The 25,467-nt window shown below is 30.3% G+C and overlaps 5 protein-coding genes across 5 annotated transcripts; 2 read left to right on the plus strand and 3 right to left on the minus strand.

The window, feature by feature from the left end:
* Positions 1–7: 7 nt before the first annotated feature.
* Positions 8–4,631, minus strand: Atg14 (autophagy related protein 14). The gene is made up of 9 exons (XM_033476181.2): positions 4,159–4,631; positions 3,791–3,896; positions 3,625–3,706; positions 3,313–3,550; positions 2,994–3,178; positions 2,630–2,786; positions 2,356–2,532; positions 2,156–2,285; positions 8–2,073 (listed from the first exon to the last, which is right to left on the minus strand). The coding sequence occupies exons 1-9, from the start codon at positions 4,356–4,358 to the stop codon at positions 1,909–1,911; spliced, it is 1,440 nt and encodes a 479-aa protein (XP_033332072.2). The 5' UTR covers positions 4,359–4,631; the 3' UTR covers positions 8–1,908.
* A 405-nt stretch (positions 4,632–5,036) lies between these two features.
* On the plus strand, positions 5,037–8,385 carry CPSF2 (cleavage and polyadenylation specificity factor subunit 2). Its single transcript, XM_033476281.2, has 11 exons — positions 5,037–5,244; positions 5,336–5,536; positions 5,614–5,773; positions 5,854–6,205; positions 6,282–6,592; positions 6,674–6,933; positions 7,051–7,236; positions 7,302–7,671; positions 7,760–7,954; positions 8,037–8,174; positions 8,263–8,385. The coding sequence occupies exons 2-11, from the start codon at positions 5,388–5,390 to the stop codon at positions 8,353–8,355; spliced, it is 2,214 nt and encodes a 737-aa protein (XP_033332172.1). The 5' UTR covers positions 5,037–5,244; positions 5,336–5,387; the 3' UTR covers positions 8,356–8,385.
* A 134-nt stretch (positions 8,386–8,519) lies between these two features.
* Positions 8,520–10,531, plus strand: LOC117223783 (uncharacterized). Its single transcript, XM_033476283.2, has 2 exons — positions 8,520–8,777; positions 8,862–10,531. The coding sequence occupies exon 2, from the start codon at positions 8,948–8,950 to the stop codon at positions 10,256–10,258; it is 1,311 nt and encodes a 436-aa protein (XP_033332174.1). The 5' UTR covers positions 8,520–8,777; positions 8,862–8,947; the 3' UTR covers positions 10,259–10,531.
* A 349-nt stretch (positions 10,532–10,880) lies between these two features.
* Positions 10,881–13,197, minus strand: LOC117223784 (NSFL1 cofactor p47). Its single transcript, XM_033476284.2, has 5 exons — positions 12,951–13,197; positions 12,065–12,476; positions 11,701–11,989; positions 11,421–11,624; positions 10,881–11,094 (listed from the first exon to the last, which is right to left on the minus strand). Exons 1-5 carry the CDS (start codon positions 13,050–13,052, stop codon positions 10,965–10,967), a joined length of 1,137 nt encoding a protein of 378 aa, XP_033332175.1. The 5' UTR covers positions 13,053–13,197; the 3' UTR covers positions 10,881–10,964.
* A 155-nt stretch (positions 13,198–13,352) lies between these two features.
* Positions 13,353–25,397, minus strand: LOC117223785 (dynein axonemal heavy chain 7). Its single transcript, XM_076522869.1, has one exon. It carries the CDS (start codon positions 25,110–25,112, stop codon positions 13,533–13,535), a length of 11,580 nt encoding a protein of 3,859 aa, XP_076378984.1. The 5' UTR covers positions 25,113–25,397; the 3' UTR covers positions 13,353–13,532.
* Between the last annotated feature and the right edge of the window lie 70 nt (positions 25,398–25,467).

Below are 25,467 nucleotides of genomic sequence, written 5' to 3' on the forward strand. Positions count from 1 at the left end.
GATGCAATGAGCTGGTAAAAAACAGATGCTAATTTATTCAAGTTATCACAATAAAACTTTGTTTAGATAAAACATAGCCGTTTTATACGATATATAAATGGTATAGCATTAATTATATGTACAATTACTTATTGTTCTAACTAAAAATATTTTGTATACACTTTCATAAAGGTTTTTCAAATAATTTTTTAAGAACTAGATTTGTTGTTTCTCGTTAAACTAGAGCACATTGAACTTAATGTGCTATTGAATTTCCTTAAATGTTATAATTAACGGCAATAGCATCAAAATATACCTATTAAATAATATTTACAAATTTGTGCTGATTTTCCATAGAAATTTTAATTTATATGTAACATCATGTATTATAATCTAATTATCATTCTATAAAATTGTTTTGTCCGTTTAATAGAATTTATAAAACACTATACTTTTCGAAAATCGGACACGTGTAAGATTACCTAACGAAATATAATTATACATAATTTTACTTATACTTATTTTACGCCATAGTTTTACAATTCATTGTATTTCTAAGCATAACTATAAGAAATTAGTTTTGACTTCATACATTTTTTCTGTCAACCTTCATATTCAAAAAATATTACACCGTTAAAACGTACCATTATATTTATTAGTAAATTGTCATAATGATTCTATGGAATCGAAGATTCATGTTTACTAAGTGCAAGAAATTAGTTATTTCTTTAGTAATAATATGTGCATTACGGTAAGTAATGTACACTTCATCTAATGAGTATCGAACATTTTAAATTATCGTAAAATTAATTGAATAAACTATGAGATTAGAAAAATTTCATTTTCTATAGAAATTGTGTATCGCTTAATTTTAATATTTAATCATTATGGTGCGAGTACATTATATTAATGCATTCGTGCTCTAATAGTAACATACACACTATTCCATTTATCTCTTACCGAATCTATGTAACATGAATTAACAACGTTTCAAATACAAAATCCATTTTGATGTCGTAAATATTATTCTTAATGTAATTGAATATGATCGCAAGCGATTAACACAATACAATCTCCTTTTACATTCATGTTGTATATTGTCAGGTATGAAGTGTTTTAACAGGTCTTAGTTTCTATAATATGTAATCAAAAATATACAGGAAACATGGTATGATCGTAGCTACACGAAAATAATAACACTTTTAAAACATCGTTTCTTAAACCACACACACACACACACATCGTCTTTAAGTAGCACGCTTCTAACTTGACTTGTCCGATTACGTAAAGAAACAAAAAGTTTCACAATGCTTCGACTGTTTTTGTTCAAATTTCAAGTACATAAGTTAAACAAAATATATATGATGAGGTCGTTGATGCGAGCAAACAATTTATGTACATATTAATGAATATATAATCACACAAAGTGCAGTGAGCGTAAAAAAAAGGCAGTCGTTTTCAACTCACGTACACACGTTCTTTTTAACGAATCATATTTGATAATGATATCACGATATAATCGCGTATTAAACGTTCGCTTGTACACTGAAAAATTTGTACCAAAGTGTTAGTGATCTTTATCACGAGTGTAATATAAAATATATTGGAATTATATTACAAGTAAATAACAACACAAAATGAATATATTACAGAAATGTTTTAACATAAACTAGCTGTCAGATCTTACGAAATCTTCAGTAGCGGAATCAAATCAATTTGTGTCTTATGTGAACCAATCAATCCAGAGATGTAGTATATACAGTACGTTACACATTTTAACCGCTTCTCGACACAATACTTCGCGTGTTCTAAAGCATTATCAATCGTTTGTGTCATCCGCTACATATATATTCTTACATATATACTTCCAGTTTGTATAAAAAGAAGTTTCTTTACTTTAATAATAACAGGTCTAACCAACCAACAGGTCTACCTGTTGGCTGTCCAACCACGCCAAAAGGAGGCTATACTTGCCGCAGCACTTGTAACTAAACCAACACTCTGATTCACTTGCATACTAGATGACTGTTGACTGTTGTTGATCATTGCACCAGGAATCGGTACAGTCATTTCAGGGCACGCGACGTTTGGAACCTAAAAAATCAAACTATGAAGCTTATGTTTCATAAATTATTAAATTCTATATTATTTTTCAACAGATCGAAAGAAGGCTTACAGCTTCCCATTCCCAATTAATAGCATCTTCCTCTTCATCGGAAGCAGAATCGTCACTATTCTCTAAATCTGGAGCTAATTGACTCTGCAGTTGTGCTATAATATTTGGATCTACTTCAACTGGACCAACTCTGTATGTAAAAAGTCATTAGATAAATAACTACCAGTTACTAATCTCAAGAAAGTATAAACAGTATTTACCTTCCAAGATCACTGATTTCGGTATTGAGCAAGTGCATCAAGTTTTGCAATGTGTGAGTTGGATGTAAAACTGTAGTATTGGTATTTTGTGTAAAACATAAATGTAAAATATTGCTATTAAGCCTTGCTACTTTTCTCGCAAATTTTTGCTCTGACATCTCGTTTCCACAAAATTCACTGAAAATATTTGTACATGAAGGCATACAATGAATGGTAAGTAAACATAATAGATTTCAAATAAATTTAACTTGAAAATGAAACATTATACACATACCTATAAGAAAGTTTATATGGTAGTCTTACATTAACATAGTAAGCAATAATATTAACCAATTGTGTAGCATAAGTTAAAGCAGCACTGATATTATAAGCTGGATTGTGCATTGCAGTTTCCTTATTTGCACCTGGTACTCCGTCTTTGTTTGCGGCCACTGAATTAATTAAGTTAATCTTTAAGTATTATCAAATGACACTATCCAACAAACTTTAACTCTCTGGTTGAATATTTAAATTTTATAACATTATAAAAATATATCTTGAAAACTGGAGATGAAGTCAAAACGACTTCTAGATCTAAATGCAAAATTGCCATTGGACAGTGTAATGTGATTTCATTTGGATAGTAGAAAATAATATACCCCATAGAGAATAAGCACTATAGTTGCCAGATCCTGGTAAAGTGGGTGCAACTATACAGTGTTGAACTTCTGAGGAATTGTTTGTATCACTGATCCATCTACCTCTGACATAAGTTGTACCAGAAGCATCTGCTAGTGCACAAGTTACAACATCTGCACTAGTATCTTCCTCACTGCTAGATAAACTAAAAACAATTGATATCTTACTTTCAAAATTTTCTAAAGAGAAATTATGTTCTTAATAAAAGTAAGTGATCAAGTATCTAATTTTTAATTATATATTTAATTGATGTTAGACATAAATTATGGAGTTTATTACCTTCTGTTAGCTTGAACTATTGATATTGGAAAAATATACTGAATTAGCTGTTTTGCAGCAGTTCTTATCACTTTTTTTAGCTGTTGTCTTTTTCTATCTACTGCTTCTTTTTGTTTCTCCTGCTTTGCCCACAGTCCAGTAACATGTCTGTGCAATCTTTCTACTCGTTCTTCATGTTTGGGTAATCTAAGTGCTACCTGAGAGTTTACATCTTTGAGAACATTCAACCGCTGATTCCCTGCACATCATTAAGTCTTAATCAGTATGAAGATTTTTGAGAAATAATACAGTTACATTTAAGTTAAATTATACCTCGGTTTATACTTTGCTTTGTTTCATTCACCAGAGTTTGGATTAATCTTACTCTTTCTTTACAAACATTTATGTCGCATATCTATAAATATCAAAAGTAATAGTTACAATAACAGTATACAAACTTTTAATATGTACGTAGTACATGAAAATAACTTTAAAATACCAATTTATCCCTTTGTCTGTGTTTCTCAAGAGCTTTCATGCATTTCTCTTCTAACTGAACCTTTGCTGCTTTCAACCGCAGGAGTCGTAATTCTTTCTCAGAAAATCTGTCCAATAATTTGTCAGAATAAAATATGGTTGGCTCAGTATTAATACATCGATATTTTATAAATGCATTATTCAAGGGAACTGATTTTCAGAATAGTGAATTTTTGTGTCAAATAATCATTTACGTTCTCGTGAAAATGGAAATTGATACGCACTTTGTGTTCAAGAGAAATGTTCAAACGATACGGAATACTAGACGAGATCGCAATATACGTAAACAAACTAGCATTAATCACGTAAATCGCAAGCATATATATTTACCTTTCTGAGTAAACAGAAGTTGAATGAATAAAATCTCCATTCTGAATGCATTGTCGACAATAAAAAGTTCGGCGACTGTTATGGCAAAGTGGACACATTAATAAGTTTACGCTCAAACGGCTTGAGGTATCTTCCAACTCTGACGAAAGCTGGAAATCTGCAGGTGCTGTACAGGACCCATCAGAACTGCTTGTCGCCATAACCAAGAACAAGAACAATGGGTCTTCGTCTGTCTGTTGTCACTCATCAGCTGATCTGATATTTACTTGTATTCTCCCGCCACTCTGTTCACGATACCGTGTTTATCGCGTATCTTCACTTTCATATTTGTTGAGAGCCACATATAGGCGATCTCGTCTTACACAATTTTTCCTTCTAATTCGACGAGTAATTGTTGAATTATGGAAAAAACAAAATTAAATCTTAGCTTACGTATCTCATAGCTGCGCCGTGGCAGCAATTGTTTTGGAAAAATCCCGTTGCGCGTTGTGTGCGACGAGATAAGAGAATAAACAAAGATAGGGTATATAAATCTGAAGAAATGTGTATGTATAGATGTAGGTGAGAAGATTAAACGCTCAACAATGTTACATACATATATTTTAAGCATTTAGTTCGATTAAAAATACAGAAGATTTATTAAGTGCGGAAAATTGTCACATTTATCTTTGAATTTGCATGAAGCGTACGCGTGGCGCCAAGTTTGTTTTATTTTACTTTACTGCGTACTTTTACGATTTATGTTTTTGTAGATACGTATATTATATTATGAATATTTTAATGCATATATTTATATGCAAATATTTTATTGCATACAATAAAATTTCATGTGAAATTCTACAGAAGCGCACTCTTTTTTATGTTCCCCGAAACACCGTGAGAGTAGCTAGTATTTTATCGTACCGTTCATTGATCGCTGATTTTGTAAATTAGAGGATAATTTTAAGATGATTTGTTGTCGAATATTTCAAATATTTAAAAGATATGTCCGCGCGAACAGGTTTTAAGCAGTTCTAGAAATCTTATTTTTGAAAGTGCCCAGGGATTACTTCAAGAAAAATTACGAATTCTTTCATAACCTTCTAGGTTAGATCAAGAATGCATTATAGTGAAATACTTATCGATAAAAATTCCACCATTATTAAAAAAATTACATTCTACGTGTACCTTATTCTAGATGCTGGTCCGTTACTTTTGCATATTATAATAAGTAGGAGAAATTAAAAACAATGACGTCGATTATAAAACTTCATGCTGTTTCTGGTGCTATGGATGAGTCTCCCCCTTGTTACATATTACAAGTTGATGAATTAAGAATCCTACTTGATTGCGGATGGGACGAGAATTTTGACCAAGAATTTATAAAGGAATTGAAACGGTAGATCAATTGTTGTAAATCTGTTATTTTTCAATTACACACTTGTTACAGCAATACATTATTTCATAATTTTGTAGACATGTTCATCAGATAGATGCAGTACTGCTATCATATCCAGATCCATTGCATTTAGGTGCTTTACCATATTTAGTTGGGAAATGTGGTCTAAATTGTCCTATATATGCTACAATTCCTGTGTATAAAATGGGACAAATGTTTATGTATGATATGTATCAGGTATTATGAAAAAAAAGAAATTTATTGTAACTTAAAATCTAATTATGATAATGTATAATCTAATTTTGATTTTATTACAGTCTCGTCACAATATGGAAGATTTTGATCTTTTTACATTGGACGATGTAGATGCAGCCTTTGATAAAATTGTTCAATTAAAATATAATCAAAGTATATCAATGAAAGGAAAAGGATATGGAGTTACATTGACACCACTACCAGCTGGTCACATGATTGGAGGAACTATTTGGAAAATTGTAAAAATTGGAGAAGAAGATATAATATATGCTGTAGATTTCAATCACAAAAAAGAAAGGCACTTGAATGGCTGTGAATTAGAGAGGTTGCAGAGACCATCGTTATTGATAACAGATGCTTTTAATGCTACATATCAGCAAGCTAGGCGTAGAACCAGGGATGAAAAGCTGATGAGTATGTGAATGAAAATTGAATTCCTTTTGTTTTTGTATTTAATGATATTTTAGAATATTTGTTTTTTGTTTAATAGCAAACATTTTGCAAACTCTACGAGGTGGAGGAAATGTTTTAGTCAGTGTAGATACAGCTGGCCGCGTATTAGAATTAGCACATATGTTGGATCAACTCTGGCGTAATAAAGAATCTGGTTTACTTGCATATTCACTGGCTCTATTAAATAATGTTAGTTACAATGTTGTAGAATTTGCAAAGTCACAGATTGAATGGATGAGCGATAAATTGATGAGAAGCTTTGAGGGAGCTCGAAATAATCCATTCCAATTCAAGCATTTACAACTATGTCACAGTATGGCAGAATTGAATCAAGTTCCTAGCCCAAAGGTCGGGGATACAATAATTAATAATGTTAACAATTCAATAAATATTATTACAGGAGAATTTTTATTCATATAAATTTCTTAGGTTGTACTTGCAAGCACTTCAGACATGGAATGTGGTTTCTCAAGAGAATTGTTCTTACAATGGTGTGGCAACTCTCAGAATAGTATTATATTAACTAGTAGAACTTCCCCAGGAACACTGGCAAGAGATTTAGTTGAAAAAGGAGGTAACAGAAATATTACATTGGAAGTGAGAAGAAGAATCAGACTAGAGGGCCTTGAATTGGAGGAATACCAAAGAAAAGAAAAATTGAAACAAGAACAATTAAAGCAGGAACAAATGTATGCAATGTTATGTTATTGTATTCTGAAAGCACAGTCATGTAAAATTACAATGCAATTATGAAGTTTATGTTACTATAATTTCTTTTAATGTAATTATAATAATTTTTCCATCAGGGAAACCGCCGATGTTAGTTCCGAATCGGAAGATGAAATAGAAGTAGGAAGTGGAAGAGGAAAGCATGATTTATTAGTAAAACAAGAAAGTAAACCTGGTTTCTTTAAGCAAAGTAAGAAGCAACATCCCATGTTTCCATTCGTGGAAGAAAAAATCAAGATAGATGAATATGGAGAAATTATAAGGTAATATTTGTATAAAATGTTAGGTATGGCAATTGTTTTCAAATAATTGATATTAATTATCGTAGACCTGAAGATTATAAAATCGCAGAAACCATGCCAGAAATAGATGATAATAAAGAAAACCTAGAAACAAAACAAGAAGATACTACACACCATCCAGAGGTAGCTACCGATATTCCCACCAAATGCATTCAAGTTACCCGTACAATGACAGTTAATGCATCTGTCACATACATAGACTTTGAAGGGAGATCAGATGGTGAATCACTACAGAAAATCCTAGCACAGTTAAGACCTCGAAGAGTTGTGTTAGTTCGGGGGGCTCCGAAGGATACAGAAATTCTGGCTCAACAAGCACAAAGTGCAGGAGCACGAGTATTTGTTCCAGGCAGAGGAGAAACATTGGATGCAACCACGGAAACGCATATTTATCAAGTAATGCAACTTAATTGAATACATTTACGTATACGAAAATTCTGTAGATATCTTATATCCATTATATATTCATTTAAATATGTTTCAGGTCCGTTTGACTGATGCTCTTGTGAGTGGTCTAAACTTCTCTAAAGGAAAGGGTGATTCAGAGGTAGCGTGGATTGATGCAATGATAACTGCTCGAGATCAAGTATGTCGAGATGCAGTTGCTGATACACAACAAGATGACACAATAGATCAAAATGATAAAATACTTACTTTAGAACCATTACCATTAAACGAGGTATGAATTTATTAAACTATATATTTCAGGTGTTCTCTTTCAAAACACAGATTATTATAAAATACTATATTGCATTTCACAGGTACCCGGACATCAAACAACGTTTATAAACGAGTTAAAATTATCTGACTTTAAGCAAATCTTAAATAAAAGTAATATTCCTTCTGAGTTCAGTGGAGGAGTTTTGTGGTGTTGCAATAATTCTATTGCCGTCAGAAGGGTTTGTATTTGTATTGTTTTAACATCGGCTTCATAATGTGTAAATAATAATGTATTAGGAAGAGTCTGATTTAGTTTTTTCTTTTTAGCACGAGGCTGGCAAAGTAATTTTAGAAGGCTGCCTATCTGAAGAGTATTATAAAGTGCGCGAATTATTGTACGAACAATATGCAATTGTATAAATTGATAATTATAATTTTTGTACATGTGTCTTCCATGGTTTTCTTATTAATAATTTCCATCTTACATGTATGTCACTTTTGACGCATACACTTAGGTATGTACATACATATGTACGTACACTAAGAGTAAATTTTGAGAATAATTTTGTCACTTTTGAAAATTGGCGCGTAAGGAAATTAACCTAACACGGTCTGTTTGGTTATGAAACAGCAAACCTACTTTTTAATAAAGAATAGCAATATGCGAACAGTAATTATTAAAAAGATATCGAAACTCTAATATAACGTAGTAAGTGGTAATTCAGTGTGTTAGAAAATTAGCGATTTATTGTCAAATGTTACATGAAATTGTGACCAGATTGTTTTAATCCTAACAGTATGCAACTTGAAGAATAATAATTATTGCTTACGCCATGTTACAGGTACTTATAAATAAATAATCTATAATAGAAAATATGTTTATACAGAAGTTACGTTAAATTTTATAAATAATGTATTTTTTTCAGAATTACATTCATGTGTAATAGGTACACCAAAAACACATTACGTACATATAAATTGATGTATCCTGAATTAGAATAATCTTTAAAACATGCGAAAATATTACCAAGCAGCACTCGCAATCATTACAGTAGTGAGTCTAGTGTCTTTATTATTTTACAGACATGAGTACAATAAGTTAAGATATGTACTAGAAGTTTTCAATTTCTTTGGGAAACCGAATCAGAAAAATGTTGAAGCCAACTGTACAAGTAATGTGTCATTATTTAGTGCACTCAACATGAAATTTGACGAGCCTCTTCCCTCGTGGCAGAAATTAGAAAATGATTTATATATCTATTCCGCATATAACATTCATAATAAAGAAGTGCAAGTGATAGGCTTTGGATCATTAAATAGTATTCAAGACATACAATGTATAATATTTTTTCATAATGAAAACAAGCCAGTTTTAGGAAGCTTCAGATACATTCCAATTTATAATTCAAATGACACAAGAACTTATAAAAATTCAGATTATAATGGATATCATTTTTATTGTACATATGCTAAAAATAAAAAACCAGTAGGAATATCTTTGCTAACAAAGTCTAATCTAAATCTTAATGATACGCCCATGTTAGCAATTAAATCTCCATTACATAACTCAAATTATACTAATCTTGGAGTATGTGTAACTCCGCCATTAAAAAAACCAATGCATTTATCAGAGATGATAGCTTTTATAAATTTCCATGACATAATTGGTATAGATAATTTTATAATATACGATTTTGGTATCATGAATGATTTCAATGATCAGCTCAAGGAATTATCCAAATCTCAAAATCCATACTGGAAGTTTACATACACAGTTGTCCCATGGAACTTTCCTTTCTCTGGAATTAATCCAAATGTGATAAAAGATCTCATACAGGCAGATTGTTTATATCGTACATACAATAAAGTTATGTACACAATTACATTATCATGGGAAGAATATTTAGTTTTAAAGTATCATCATTCCATCGTTGATTTAATGGCAAATTTTAAGCAATTTAGTATGAAAGCTGATCGATACAGTATAAAGTCCTTCACGTTCTGTACTCAGCAAATCGACAATGCACTTACTAAAAATGCATCATTTGTAATATTTAAAAAGACTCAATATGATCCAAGCATTGCTGACAATCGATCTATTTATATATATAATACACATGAAGCATTTAAAAAAGATAACATTAATATTCGAAAAATTAGCACAGATTTGGTCATGGTAAATCGTTATAAATACTGTTTTGAAAAATATAATTCAGGTACAGGCAAAGAAGATAGTTCAATCTTGAGGTTTAAAGAAGATGTACAAAATTCACCAATGTATAGAAGATTTATAGTAGAAAAGAGGTTTTTATCAAGCTCATGATAATAAATCATTTTTTTAATTGATTGCAATACATAATCAAGTATCATCATTGAAATCGTTAATTACATTAAATATTATCCAACTTTGTATAGATTTAATATAATGGTAATGTATAATTTTAGTATGAAAGTCTGATCTATTTATAAGTGTTGTATAAGTGTTCGAATGTACATTCTCAAGTACTGTACAAAAACCATTGTTAAAATGCAGAACATATTTTGTTTGAATAACTTTATAATTACTATATGAATGTAAATACTTTGTAAAACTTAATAGATTTTATTTTTGAAACTACCTCCCCCCAATTGTTTGACGATTAAACGAATTTATAATTAACAATAATATTTTTATATTATATTATCTATCAATAATTACTCAAATTTGTGTTTATCTTATGAAACAACACATTGCATCGATGATTTTATTATAGATTTTACAAAAGTTCCATAATTTTATTACATGTTTTCTAATTAAGTTTAATATTGATTTCCATTGTGGTAATATATTCCCTGTATTATATCGGCAGAATTAATGTTAAATGATGAGAACCAACATTAAAATAAATATTGAAATTATAGAGCAAGTCGCGTTTGTCACTAAACGAAAGGTGTTGAACTGTTACTTTCAAGTATGTAAATGTATATTTAAGAATGATCTAATTGATACATCACTTAAGCATCCATAACTAAAGATCTAGAGAAAATGTTTATTTCAGTCGTTGAATGATTGCAGTGTTTTGTATACCAGCTTCTTCAATTGTTTTATCATCAGGAAGTTCCTTAGTAGGATATGTTGTCAATAAACTGAATTCCCTCGTAGCATACTGAGGTCTCATACTAAGATGTAATTGATTAAGGAATAATCTATATATTTCATAGATTACAAAATCCGTGAGACGCAAAGGACGAAGTCAAATACACGGGTAACTACGGTCCTAGTCAAGTAGCTTGTAAGTAAGGAGAAAATAATCAGACTCTAGTCACCCCGTCCCTTAGAGCAGCAATGCCAATAAGGCAAGACCATGAGGGATGCGGTATTATGGGCTGAAGCCTTAGGAAGGGTTTAGTGGGTACACCCAGACTTATACCACATCCGACCGAATACCATTTACGGTCGGCGGGATTAGTGATATAATAATAATACTTTATTTATAAAAGGATACGTTACTATGTACTGCCTCAAATCACTGACTGTATGAGTTAAATTAAATTGAACTTTCACATTAGTACCATCGGCAAGACGAATTTGAAGTGTTGTAACAGGTTTTGATTCATCTAAATTTAATTGTTTCTTAGCTTCTGATTCGTTTGCTGCTTGATCTGCTAGATCAGTTGGTATTGTCATACCAACAGTTGCTGGAGAAGGACTGAATAAAGAGATTATTAGAAATATGTGGATTATATATACACAAAAAGTTTTGTTGTACAAGGTATACTGCAAACCTTCCTAACATGCGACCCTTTCCAGTAAAAGTTTTCACTTTGACTTTTGGAGGAAGATAATTTTCATGATGATGGTCTTCTATGTCTATCCATGCCTCTGTGCTCTTCACAAATTCTTGACGAATTTCTGGTGGTATTTCACCTCTTTTAATAGTATCTAAAAATTTCCTATCTTCTGGATCGGTATATAACCGAAGGTCAGAATCATTTACAGTAAATCCATTCATCCATAACTTTAAAGTAATAGGGCGAGAATTAGACTGTTGATTAGAAGATGAAGCAGCAACAACTAGATGAAAGGAAACATAGTTTATAGCAGAATTCATAATTTAATTTTATTGAGTTATTAGTATTGAAAGTGTACCTTCACTATCAGAGTTTGTTTGACCTAATTTATATCCTGTACCACTAAAAGTATTGGGTCTTTGCTGACCACTTGATGTTGGTTTTACCTTAACCGATTGTCCCTGACACGATTTAAACATATCACTGATAATATCTTTCTTCTTTGGTGGTCCTATAACTTGTTGTCCACTGTTTTCAAAACCACCAGCATAAAATGTCTGTGCATCTTCTGGGCTACTTTCTTTATCCTTGAAATCATTAAGTGTTGCAAATCTAGATTTTATTTTTGGTGTTTCTTTCAATGATTGTCCTTCCATTTCTGTGTCTGATGTCTGCGTATATTCCTCCTCTGCTGTTGAATCTTCTGTATGTTCAGGGATTAATGCAGCAGGTCTTAAATCATCATTCTCATAAAAACTGGCAAGAGCAACCTGAAACATTTAAAGAAGAAACATGATATGTTAATTTACTGGAACAAAAGACTTCCTCGCTTTGTATGAGCCCATAGAAAAATAATTCTTTACAATCTCACGCACACTGGGAATCTGTGCACTAGAAATATCTGACCAATTAATAAGAAGCTACACAATGGAAAGAATTGGCTTTAATTATAAATGTCTGTTGATTTTTAGGCATTTTTATTATAACGTTGATTATTATTATTTGATTATTATTTGATTATTATTCGTGAATAATAAAAGTTATAAACTACTACTTGAAAATATATAATATTAATATCACACCACTTTGTTATAGTAATAGTATTTAAATTTATGGCATTTAAGGTTATAAAACCAATGATGAAGTTTTAACTGATTGCAGAGTATTGCTAAAAGTGAATCATTCGTTAATTGATATTATTTATATTAACTTATATAAAACATTTAATAAATATGCTGTCTCACCTCAAGCTGCCAAGCAGATGATTCAAGGTAAAATCGTGCTCGTTCAGATTCTACACCAGTTACATCTGTAAATTGCGAAACCAACTCTTCGTGGCTCGCCATTGATCGCAAATATTAGACGACTTACAGTGAATTCGATATTGTACCCGATTCTAAACCGTTGTGAAAATATCCTTTTAGCAATAATTTCCTTTGTTCGGTAACACAACTTTACGTCAATTTCTTCAATTTACCTGTCATTCCTTCCATTTATATGGAACCGAACCGGATACATATAGTCAGCAAATCCGCGAAATATTTGAATATACACTTCATACGCGTCTTGATTTTTCAGTAGCTTTTGCATCTCCGTACAATATATTATGTGAAATTACATAATACTAATTACGTACTTGGATTACGATTTATTATATTATTTAATATCTATATGCATTACTCCATTTTTATAAAAAAAAATGTTTTTACAATGATCATCAGTGTTATATATACATTTCTATGATTAAATTGTTATTTCATCATCAATTATATTAATGATATAATGACATAAAATAAACAATTTTAATCGATTAATGCTCAACTCTGTTATGAATTGTGACAGTATAAAGCTGTACCACATTTTACCCAATATGACCTATTTCGATCTGTTATTAATGGTATATTAATTATATAATTATTTGATATACTTTTAATACTTTTATCAGCACATTGAGCGGCAGTTACATATACAGGGCATTGATACACATTATCCATATCTTTTTTATTACGTGAAAATGTAATACATATAGGTGGCATATCCTGCCAATAAATGTATTTAAATGTTTCGGTTAATATATTTTTTTCGGTGTTCCACCGAGCTCCAGATAAATGTAAACCACGAATAAAGTATGCATCAACGTTTTCTGTATCAGTTCCTCCGTTCATAATTTTAAATTCAAGCTCAATCTCTTCAATAGGTATATTGTATTTTTTAGAAAAAGTTGATGAAATTGTAGAGAAGAACATTTTAGCAAAAAATAATGCATCAAGCCAAATAATACTAGGACAGCCTTCATTCATCCACTGTTTAAGAAAATGTATGCGTTTCATTAAATTATCAACGTAATATCCTAAATTGTCTGTTATATTATTATTTTTCATATTTTTCCAGATATGAGGAATTTTATTTTTGTATATCCTTTCTGAGGTTGTCTGTAAAGAATCAGTAAATGGAAGAGATCCTTCAAATGCCAATTTTAAACTATTTAATGTTCGAATTAGAACTGTTAAAGTATGTTTCAACAACTTTGCCTCACACAAAAGAACCCTATTCAAAGGTTCTTGAAGCAGAGAAGACTCATTCTCTTCCAAGTGATCAATTTCAAATGAATCCTGCAATTTATCAGTTATATCACTGATTAAAAGTAATATTTGATCTTGAGGCAATTGATCATTTAATAAATGATCAATAGGATTCATGATTGAGATGAATGACAAGAATTCAGTACCCATCATTGTATCTCGAATTATAGCTCCATTTTTACTGAATCCAAAAACTTTGGAAGATAAATCAGAAGGCATTTCTTCAATGTATTTAATCACATGGATATATTCACATCTTTGTGGCATCAACTCTGCTCTCTCATTTTTAAATATCTCTAAATTGCAGTAATCATTAAATAGATGCAGCAGTCCTCTTTTATCAAGATTATTCATTATTTTTCCTCCATAATTACATTCTCCAATAAAGTATTGAATAATATCAAAAGGTGTATAATCAGCACCATTTATAAAGCTTTGCATTTGCATGGCAGATATATAAAAATCAGAATAATCAAAATCGTATGGTATATTCCATCCTTGAATACCAAAGCGTTTTCTCTCTTCTACAATCACGTGAAATAGAGATAAACTAAATAGCAGTTTAGAGAAAACTTTATCTTTTCCTGGACATCCTTCATAAAAGTCATTATTTACTACAGGTTCGGACTGATAAATATTTAACAATATTTCCTTAATATTCAATGGATAATCATGTGATATCTTTACGCTATTATGCAAGATACTAATTGGAAACTCTTTAATAGGATAACTGGACAACCATAATCGAAAACCCAGAGATGTATTGGAGATGTTGCAATTTTCACAGATTCTTTCAAGCTCTAACATCCAATGAGGTACTAAATGACAATTTTGTAAAAACACCCAATTGCCTTCAGTCTGAGCTCTTTTTAGAAGGTATTCAGCTTTTTCTTCTTGACCTCTGCTCATAGACAGAGAGATAAACTTTGACAAATAACCCTTTCTTTTTGCGAGTGTAGAAATAAGAGATAAAGGTGATGAACAACTTGGTAAAATGAATAAAATAGGAGTTAAACAATTGGAGTCTGCATACGATTGAGACACTTTAAATTGTGGAGAGTAGCCTTGTGTGTTTCCTAATATATCTTCTATTATTTCTATTATTTGCAATATAATTTTATCAGGTTTTAAAGTTTTAGTAAGTATGAGTTTTTGAAAAGAAGATTTGTCTATCCAAGGCTTTGGTAATAACTGATTTTGAAGTGTTTCAGAAGTGAAATATTGTTTCCATGCTATTTCATTGTAGCAAAAATCTTCTACTAGACCATTAAAAGTTGATAAGGTATTCTGAACATCCCAAATATTTATCCAAATATTTTGTGGTAACCAACTAGGTTTACTACCAGGAATGATTTCAATATGTCTGGAGTTTGAATACATAAAATACTTAATCTCTTCTTTTGTGACTTGCTTATCATCTAATAATATTTTAGAGCATAATAAGAATGAGCACAGTATCTTATGCTTCTCTGATAAGGATCTACAAATGCTTGCATGAAGGCTTTGAGTAAATGAAGATTTTAAATATGCTAATCTCTTTTCAAGAATAATACTTCTATTCGAGGTCTCAATAGATCTAATATATAACTGCATGAACCATGTAAAAGAAAAACAATACATATTATTCAAGCATGTCAGAGCAATAAGTGTATTGAACAAATCTACACAGTATTTAACAAACTGTGTATAAGCATCTCGAAATCTGCTGATCTCTTGAGACATTAATTTTGTTATCTCTTGTTTTTTAATTATATTTAAAGAAAGATTTTTGGAGAAGTCCAAAGTTTTTATTGCATTCTCATCTTCAAGAATATTAGTGGTTGTTGAAGATAAGGTGCATAAAATATTGTCTTCTTGTTGTTTCAATATTTTTTTATTATTAACATCTTCCATATGCAGTATTTCAAATTTTTCCTGAAGTTCTGGTTTTTCCTTAAAAATTACGAGATCGAGGAGTCTATCTTGAAGAGCTTCGTTTGGAATGGAAAAATCAATTACAGTGAATTTACTGAATACTTCAGGTGAATATTGTGGATTTAATAATCGTGTTGTAATATACAACCGAAAATTTGGCGAATATTTTATAATATTCTGATTTATGACCAAATACGAAATATTTCCATCATTATAAATTTTGTCCTTAAGAAAAGCATCTAACATTGTTTCTAAATTTTCTCCTACATTTTCAATTAACACTGGATTTCCATTTTCAACACTAGATTGAATAACTGATGCATAATCTAAATTAGTGAATTTAATAGTTTTAAGATCATTTTGTTTTTCAATAGTTTTGATCCATTGATTTGCTTGATTCTGCGAATCAATGAATAAACACCACAGTTCAGAATTACTCATAATAATTGCATTTTCAATTGAAAATCTATGTTTAGGTAAACCACAAAGATACCAATGGTTAATTTCATTCTCTTCACCAAGTATATTTATTAGATTGTAGTCAGCAGTGAATGGTATTTTTAAATCTTCAATATATTGTTTCCAATATCCCACAATCTTATCCCGCAAAATAGTGGTGTAGGATGCTGTGTAACTTATTATTCCGCATGATAGTATCATATTTCCAACAAGATTATTATAATTTTCTTGTAAGTTTTCTGCACATTGCATCCAGCGATCTTTTTCACCTCCCAAACTTGCAATTAATTTCTCTGCCTTATTAAGCTTATTGGTACAATCTTCTACTTCATTCTCGAGTTTTACTTTTTGTTGCAATGTTTCTTGAAGACTGTTGTTTAGCGCTGCAAGTTTTGCATTCAACTCAGAAAGTGTTTTACGTTTCTCGTTTAAAAAAGCTTCAGCTTCGTCGCATTCCTTTTGTGCAGCAAAAAGTTTTTCCTTTTTAGGTGCAACTGCTTTTGCAACTTCATCATAAGATACCATTGCTCTGACCCATTTGCAGAGGCCTTCTGCAGCACTTGATGCTTTAGCAACAATATGAGGTTTAAAGCTGTTATCTGATATATACGTTTTTTTAATGATTTGCATAATATTTGATGGAATGTTGTCTTTATCATAATCTTTTAAATTCTGTAAAAAATTCATGTCACCTAAAATACGCTTGCTTGGACCCCAGTAGTCTGTGTACTTTTTCCCAGTAACTGGATCAATAGGTTTATCAGGTGCTACATCAAGCATAACACAGACTGCTGCCATTACTAGCTTGACAGTGTCAGGAGGATTTTTCATGGCTTTTACAAGTGTAATATCTGTAGGCTTTAGTGTATTCAATGCAGCAACAGCATCTTCTAGAATTGGAATTGCTACAGCCAGATCAGCTTCACATTCCACTTTCAACTTACCAGCTATTCCTGCTTTTTTATTTGCTATTTCTTCTTCTTGCTGCACAAGTATAGTAGCTCCTTCTACACTGATATTTTCATTCTCCACTTCCTTCATAGTAGTTACAGTTTGCTGAGCAGATATTTCTAATTGTGGTTTTAACATTATCAATGTAGCTTTCATCTTCTCTACCTGTTGTGCTGCTAATTCCAATTTTTCTAAACCTGCTAAATACCTGTTTCTTGTAACAATAATATTTTTCTGTTTTTCTGATACTTGATATGAGTATAATTTCAACATGTGTAAGAAAGCTAATAATGTGACATGATTTATTTTGGACGTTTCTTTAAAGTATTCATTACTTATTTCTTGTGCACTGTCGTACAATTTTATGCAAGTCGTGATTATATTTTTTTTCATATTTTCTTGGACATTAGTATCTTGAATATATTTTAAACCTATTTGCTTAAATGCACTTATTGGCCAAGTGTTGTGGAAACTCATTGTACAATACTTTACCAGCTCCGGATATTTGTATAAATATGATCTAATTAATTTGCTTGTTGAGTTAAAGCATATAATTATATGCAAATTACTTTTACATTGTTCCAAAAAATAATTCATCACAGCACGAGTACTTATTTCTGCATTTTTGTTTCCTCCTTGAGCATACAAACGTACCATTTCAATAATATCATATCTCTCTTTGGTAGAAAATAAATCAGGTATTTCACCAGTAACCAACAAACTCTTGATATCACAAAGAAAGGTATCTGATATTTGTTTTTCCTTTATAAAAAATGTAAGACTTTCCCTCGAAGTACCACACTTTTGTAAAACTCTTTTTAAATCATTTCTCCATAAATCAAGGCTACAAGAAGATGGCTCAAACAATTCTTGCTGATTTATAAAAGCTGCAAGACTTGTTATAGATTTTCTACCAGATCCTATATTGGAAATCATCAATAAATTACCTCCTGGTATAATTAAAATTCTTGTAATTTTAATGAGACTTTCTAACACATATTGTGTTATAGCAATATCAATTTGTTTTTTAAAATTTGTATTATATCCATTTAGATAAAAAAGAAGTTTATTTCTTAACTTTTCCATAGAAGTTATCTCTTCATAGTTTTTATTTTTATCTTTTTCTATTGTATCCATAAAATTGCTAAATACTAAATCGTTAAAGGACTCCTTTGTAATCTGATTGTTTTTAGACTTTGGCAGGTAGTCAAAGGCTGTTTCAAATGAGTCTTTGAAATGACGTTTAGTGGTTTCTCTAATCTGTAAGAAAAGATATTCTTTGTCATTGTTATCCAATATCCGATCACCAAAGTTACGCCACACTTCATGAGCCCAGATTCGGATGAAAGTAACTTTTGTTTCCACTGATTCCTTTTGAAGAAGACTACAGCCATTAATTACTTTACCTACATCTCTCATGCTAAACTGATATTGAAATTTCGCAGGTATTGGCAGTAGGTTTTTTATTACTGAACTATAAACATCAATTGTAGCATTTGTTATACTAGTTACACTAGTTAAGACATCTGCTGCAAAAAGATTCTTTTTAAAGTTGATAAAGAGTACATTTGAAAATATTCTAAATATTGTATCTGAAGACAAAGCATAAATGCTGTATAAATTGAAATATCGTAAAAACCTAGGACATATCTCAATTAAATCATTTCCTATAACAGCAAGAGAGAATATGGTGTCGTGAATAAATATTTTTTCAGGTTCATTAACATTATAGAAATATCCATGACTGTGGTATTGTCGTAGAAGTTCTAGAATTTTATTTATTTCAGATTCACCATCATGTGTTTCTATACAAAGATCATCAATGAAGTTGATGCAGATTTGATTTTTTGGAGGGCCATAGTGACCTGTTTTGATTTTATTTAATTTAGAGAGCAGCAACTTCTGTGTTCTTAACACAGCATCCATGGAAGTAAAGCTAAACAAATTGATCAAATATTTATCTTTGGCTAGTTCGTTGTTTAATAAATTTTTTATTAAAAAAGTCTTCCCAGTAGATGCATTTCCACAAATAAGGAAAGGTTTTTTAAATTTAATATGTTTTAATAGCAAATGATTATATTTTAAACTATTGACTGTTGGTACAAAAATCTCATTGGTATCAGGTATCTCTATCGTCTTAACAGTTTTTAATAAGTCACCCCAATATTTCCAATTTCCACTACCTTTAAAAATATAAAAGTTATCTTGTATTAAACCTTCGTGAGGTAATGTCACATCAAAATTTTTTATTGTTTTGGGTTTTGGAAACTCTTCATTTTTTCCACTCCAAAGTGACACACAGAAGGAATTCAATTTAATGTGAGAATCCATATTTAAATTTCCTCCTAATCCCCACATAATAGACAATATAAGCGCAGCTTGCATCCATATTATAAAGTGATTTGCTTTCCCCTTTTCTTCAGTACTTTCTGTGTGAGCATCCCTCAAATACATTTCAAGCAAATTTAATGTTGATATTATACAGTGTAAATGCTTCACAATTAAAGTTAGAGTACAATGCCTTTGTATAAACTCTAGAACAGGATCAATTGTCCAATCGATTAATGAATATAATGTTTCTTCATATCCATTGTAAACATTGTGATTATAAATGTGTGTTTTAACATATGATCTCCAATGAAGAGACTGTGATTCAACATAAATTACTCCACATCTTGATAACATAGCAGGAGAAGCTTCAACAATACTTGTAGTTTCAAAAATAATAGATATTGAATCTGTTATATAAATTTTTTCACCTGATGTTAAATGTAATACTTTGTTTGTATCCAAAACTGTATATAAACTTTCGACCCACACATCTTTTAATGGTGCATCAAATACTATCCACTTTTTCTCGAAAGATTGATCTGATAAAGAGCGAAAAACTTGAGAGCATATGCCATCTTTCCAGATTTTGGATTTTTCATCAAAATGACCGTAGAGTTGATCAATATTTGATATTCCTGGAATTATAGTTTCTAACTTTACATCAACTCCATATTCTATACCTTGATTGTGTAAGGATATTAAAACATCCTTCAGAACACTTACAATTTCTGTTTTCCCTACAAATGGGTCACCAACAAACATCACTGCTTGATGAATATACAGTAACTCAAATGCTTGTATAATTTTTAATTTAAAATCATCATGAATATGTAGATTTCTAGATTCACATATTGTTTCAAGAGTTTCTATAAATATTTTATAATTGGGATGCAATAAAGTAGTATCAGGGAACATATTGCCAACAATATTTTGGAAAATAAGTGTGTCTAAACTGCAAAGTTTAGGGAGATTAACATCAATTATCGATCGTAGAAGTAACACAATTTCATTTTCGTCTGGGAATCTCCTTTTCAAATAAGTTAAGGTTTGAACAACTACTTTTGCAGAATTTATATTAAAAGTGTTACATAATTTGCACTGTAGCTGTTCAGAGAGTACTTTATAAAGTGTAGTTAATTTTAGAGCTAGTGATTTTGATTCAATTATACCAGCAGCAAACAATTCAATTTCTACAATCTTATTAATATCTGGTACCACCACGTGTACTCTTCTGAATAATATTTTTAAATTATCAGGCAATTTATGGTATTTAAATGAGCCAAGATTAGTGGTAGTACAAATATGTCCAGTTGGATTCAGATTTAACATTGCACCTTCAAGAGTTATAGCTTTTAAATTCGCACTTACTGCTTGAGCAATGCAAACGAGATTTTGAGTAATCATGGAGAGCATTTCAAACCTCAGACTATTAAAATTTTCAAAGCAGAGCCATGCTCCACAGGAAACAAATCCTTTAAACACTTGACACACAAAATTGTAAGAAGATATATCAGCACAATTGAAAATACGAAATTGTACAGCAATAGCTTTCGCCAAACTTTTAATAATCTCTGTTTTCCCTGAGGAAGGTAATCCTGTAACAGCCCCATACAGATGGTATTTATATGCCTGTGTAAGTGTGTAGAAACATCTCTCTGTAAGAGTAGTATTAACTATACATTGTTTGTAATAGCTGTATTCATATCCATATTTTATATTTGCATCAAACATTGATATAGTAACATAATCTTCCTTTAAATAGTATCTTAAATGTGCAAGCCAGGTGAAGTCTGTATATTGAGTAATTCTTTTGTCTAATAATAATCTAATGATGTCTTTTTGATTACTGACTATAATAATTAAAGATGTTAATATATCTTTGTGTTTTTGTATTGTACAATTCCTCAATTCAGTAACTAAACTAGATAATTGATTAATATATTTCAAGTATAAAGAGTTTAATATTTCAGAATTAAATGATGTGAAACAGTTATGCAAATCACGAGTCCAATAAAGTTGAAAAACAGTTATAATTATCATACTTGGAAAATTGAGAATATCATGATAGGCAAAAGTTTTATTAAATTTATTCCAACATTTTAAACTGCTTTTCTGTAAGGTACTATTTATCTGATTCTCTAAATCTGTCAACCATTTCTCTCCATAGTCAGACTGAACAAGAATAAACTTGTCTAATTTTGTTTCTTCGTTGTAATCACCAATAATAGAACAAATTTGTTTTTCTTTATTAATTCGAACTTTCTTTATGCCTTCAAAACAAGATTTTAGTATTACATTTAATTCTTCAAAATTGTTTGATTCAAATAATGTTTTTTGAATTTCTTTATCTGAGAGGAAAAAGAATCTTGGAAAATATAATCTTTTATTTTCTATGTAATTTTTTACTCCACAATGCGTTTTTTCTAGCTTTTCACTAGAATTATATAAAGATTCTAAAATTGTTAGATTGTCAATTTCTAAGAAGATAGGATTCATGCATAATTTATTTTGGACATTTGTTATAATTCCTTTTGCTTCAGTGTATAAGACTGTCTCTCCAGGCAAGATTCTTCCTATGTTAGGATAACAAAAAGTAGAATGTAAAGGTAATATTAATATTTGAACATCCCGCCATTGCATCATGATATTCTTAATTCTATTGAGAGACGTAAAAAAATCGTTTACAGTCAAAATTATTGGTTTCACAAAATGAGATGTCTTTATTTCTTCAATCATTATAAAATGCTCTTCAAGAAGCAATTCTATCTTACATAAATTAGAGAAGACATACATTTTGGATATTTTGTCAAAGCTTATCTCAAATGAAATTGTTTTCCATTCTTTAATCATATGTGATAATTTTTCCTGTAGTTCTAGCTCTCTATTAGCACCTATGCTAATAGCTTCATACTTCTCAATGTCATCCATCAAATTGAAAGAAATCATTTTCCTCAGACTTGTTCCAGCATTGGGTGAAAGATCAAAATTGCTTATTGCAGACATTTCCATCCAGTGACACTTTCGAAGAGCTAGATTACACATGCATACTATCAATGGTAAATAGTTTTTAAAATCACTTATATCATTGAGAGCTTGCCAGCATAATTTTAATGGAGCTGGTTGTTGCATAGGATCTGGATCGTCTGCAATACCAGAAAATTTGAAACATTTGTTTGCTGTCAGATCCATTTTAATCTTTGCTTTGAATGTTTTGCTCATTTCAGTAATCGTTTCAAAGTAGTTTAATGTTTTCTTCCTTATAACAATAGCATCCAACCACTCAAATGGTCCATCCAACCATATGGTATTGTCTTTCCTCCATTGATGAACAATGTAAATAAGGTCATGGAATGGGATAATTATTTCTTGTAATTCAACTACTTTAGGAAACTCAGTTTCAGGAAATTTAAATAATTTTTCTTCTTCATTGATTCTTTGCATTTCGATGTTAATTTTATTTACTTCTTTAAACAGCCCTCTGTAATATTCAACATATTCGTTAACTCTATCAATATCATCCATATTATCTAAAACACTGAGTTGAGGAATAATATTATCTACTTCAGAGTTTAACTTATTTATTCTCTTTTGCATGTCATCTTCTAATTCATTCTTCATTGCCTCGCATAATGTATTGTGTTTTCTAAATACAGGCTCAATTTCATGTAACCAATTTATGGTTTTCCTATTCAAATTAATATGCTTATCTGATAGAATTGTAACTTCAAATAATGTACTCAGCATATATATAGACTGCTGAATTTTACATTCTAATTCTTTTATTAATGCTTTTGACGCATTTAAGATGTATTCAGCTAATTCAATCAAGGATTTTGCTTCATTTGGTACATTCAAAGCTTTCATTTTTAAGTTCTCAAATTCTTCACAGATATTTATATTGAATTCATGATGATAATTAATTACTTTAAGCAAGAAAGCGTTTATAATATCCCATGATTCTTTTTTTAAAGCTTCTTTAACTGTAGTTTGGTCTAACTTGCCTACTGTATAATATGTGTTTCTTACTATTGTATTTGCTTCGATTAGATACATATTATACTTTCTAATATACTTTAGATATGAATTAAAGTTTACTTTTCCTAAACTTAATGATAATATTTTCTTCTTTATATTTGGTGTACATATAGGATAAAATTTTTCGGTGATATTTATCACATGGTGTTTTATAGGCTCAAATAAATTGTGCAATATAAATTGCAACTTATTATGCGATTCTTCAATATACCAAGTTGGTAATTTTATTTGAATATATCTGGAAGGTACTTTTAAATTCAGTAATTCTTCGAATGAAGTTAAATTTTGAGCAATTGAACCAATGCTGTCAATTATTCCATGATATGCTGAATATATTTCTTCAATATTAGGACTGATTAAAAGTTGACCATCTTGTAGGTCGAGTTGAATTTTAAGTTTTGGACAGTAATATTCATTACTCATAATTGCTAACACATGATCTACCGATTGCATCATAACATTTATAATTTGCTGTGCAAAGATGTGTGTTATGCATCGCATGATATTTAGCAACCGCTTTATATTAACATTTCTCGACATTTTTGTCACAGTTTTTGATAAAACTCTACAGATTTCTTTATAAAATTGATGAGAAATTATTACGGATGCTTTCTTAATATCATTATTAATTATATTTTGAAAATCATTTAATGACATAAGATCAAGGCAGTAATCTTGAAAGTTGCAAATAAATTTTGGAAGCATAAGTTGTCCCATTCCTATAATAAATTTTATTGGGTCTAGATAAAGGAAATATCTTCTTGCTATTAATTTACGGCATTCTACAAACTTAATATAGCTGTAGCCTTTATGTTCCTTTGCAAAATACATAGCAGAAAAAGATGTTTCTTCTTTTCTTGGTAATGATAATATAACTTTCATTGAAAAAGTTTGCATATCCTCAGTTAGCATATCCTTTATTTCTGTTAACATTGATTGTACTAATGCAGAATATTTTCTTCTGTATCTTCTTGGCAATAAATCTAAGATATTTTTCTCCCATTCTTGAGGAAATTCTTTAACATTAGTATACTTTAAACATTTCTTTATTTCATTATAAATTATACTGTGGTCAATGGTTGAACTAATATTTAAACTATTGGAACTATGTGCATTTACCCCAATTGCATCCATACCTTCCTCAAATGAATTGTAATAATTACAATAATATAAATAGAAGTAATTGCAACTTAATTATAGTAATAGATACAAACTTTCAAAATATGGAACTGTCTGAAACACATAACTTGTTAATCACTACAATATCTTGGTTGACTTGTACCGTGACAAAATGTTTTATCAATATCTATCACATTATTGATGAACCTTTATAGTATATACATAATACATGCGTATTTGTATTAAATTTTGTTATAAGCATTTAGATTTGTTTAAACTCCTCAAATTAAACTAAATACATTTAAAATACGATTCAGTTTATAAATAAAAATTTTAATGCTTGTATTCGTTTATGAAAAATATTTATTTC

The sequence above is a fragment of the Megalopta genalis genome, chromosome 6 (genome assembly GCF_051020955.1).
Source record: "Megalopta genalis isolate 19385.01 chromosome 6, iyMegGena1_principal, whole genome shotgun sequence".
Lineage (NCBI taxonomy): Eukaryota > Metazoa > Arthropoda > Insecta > Hymenoptera > Halictidae > Megalopta > Megalopta genalis.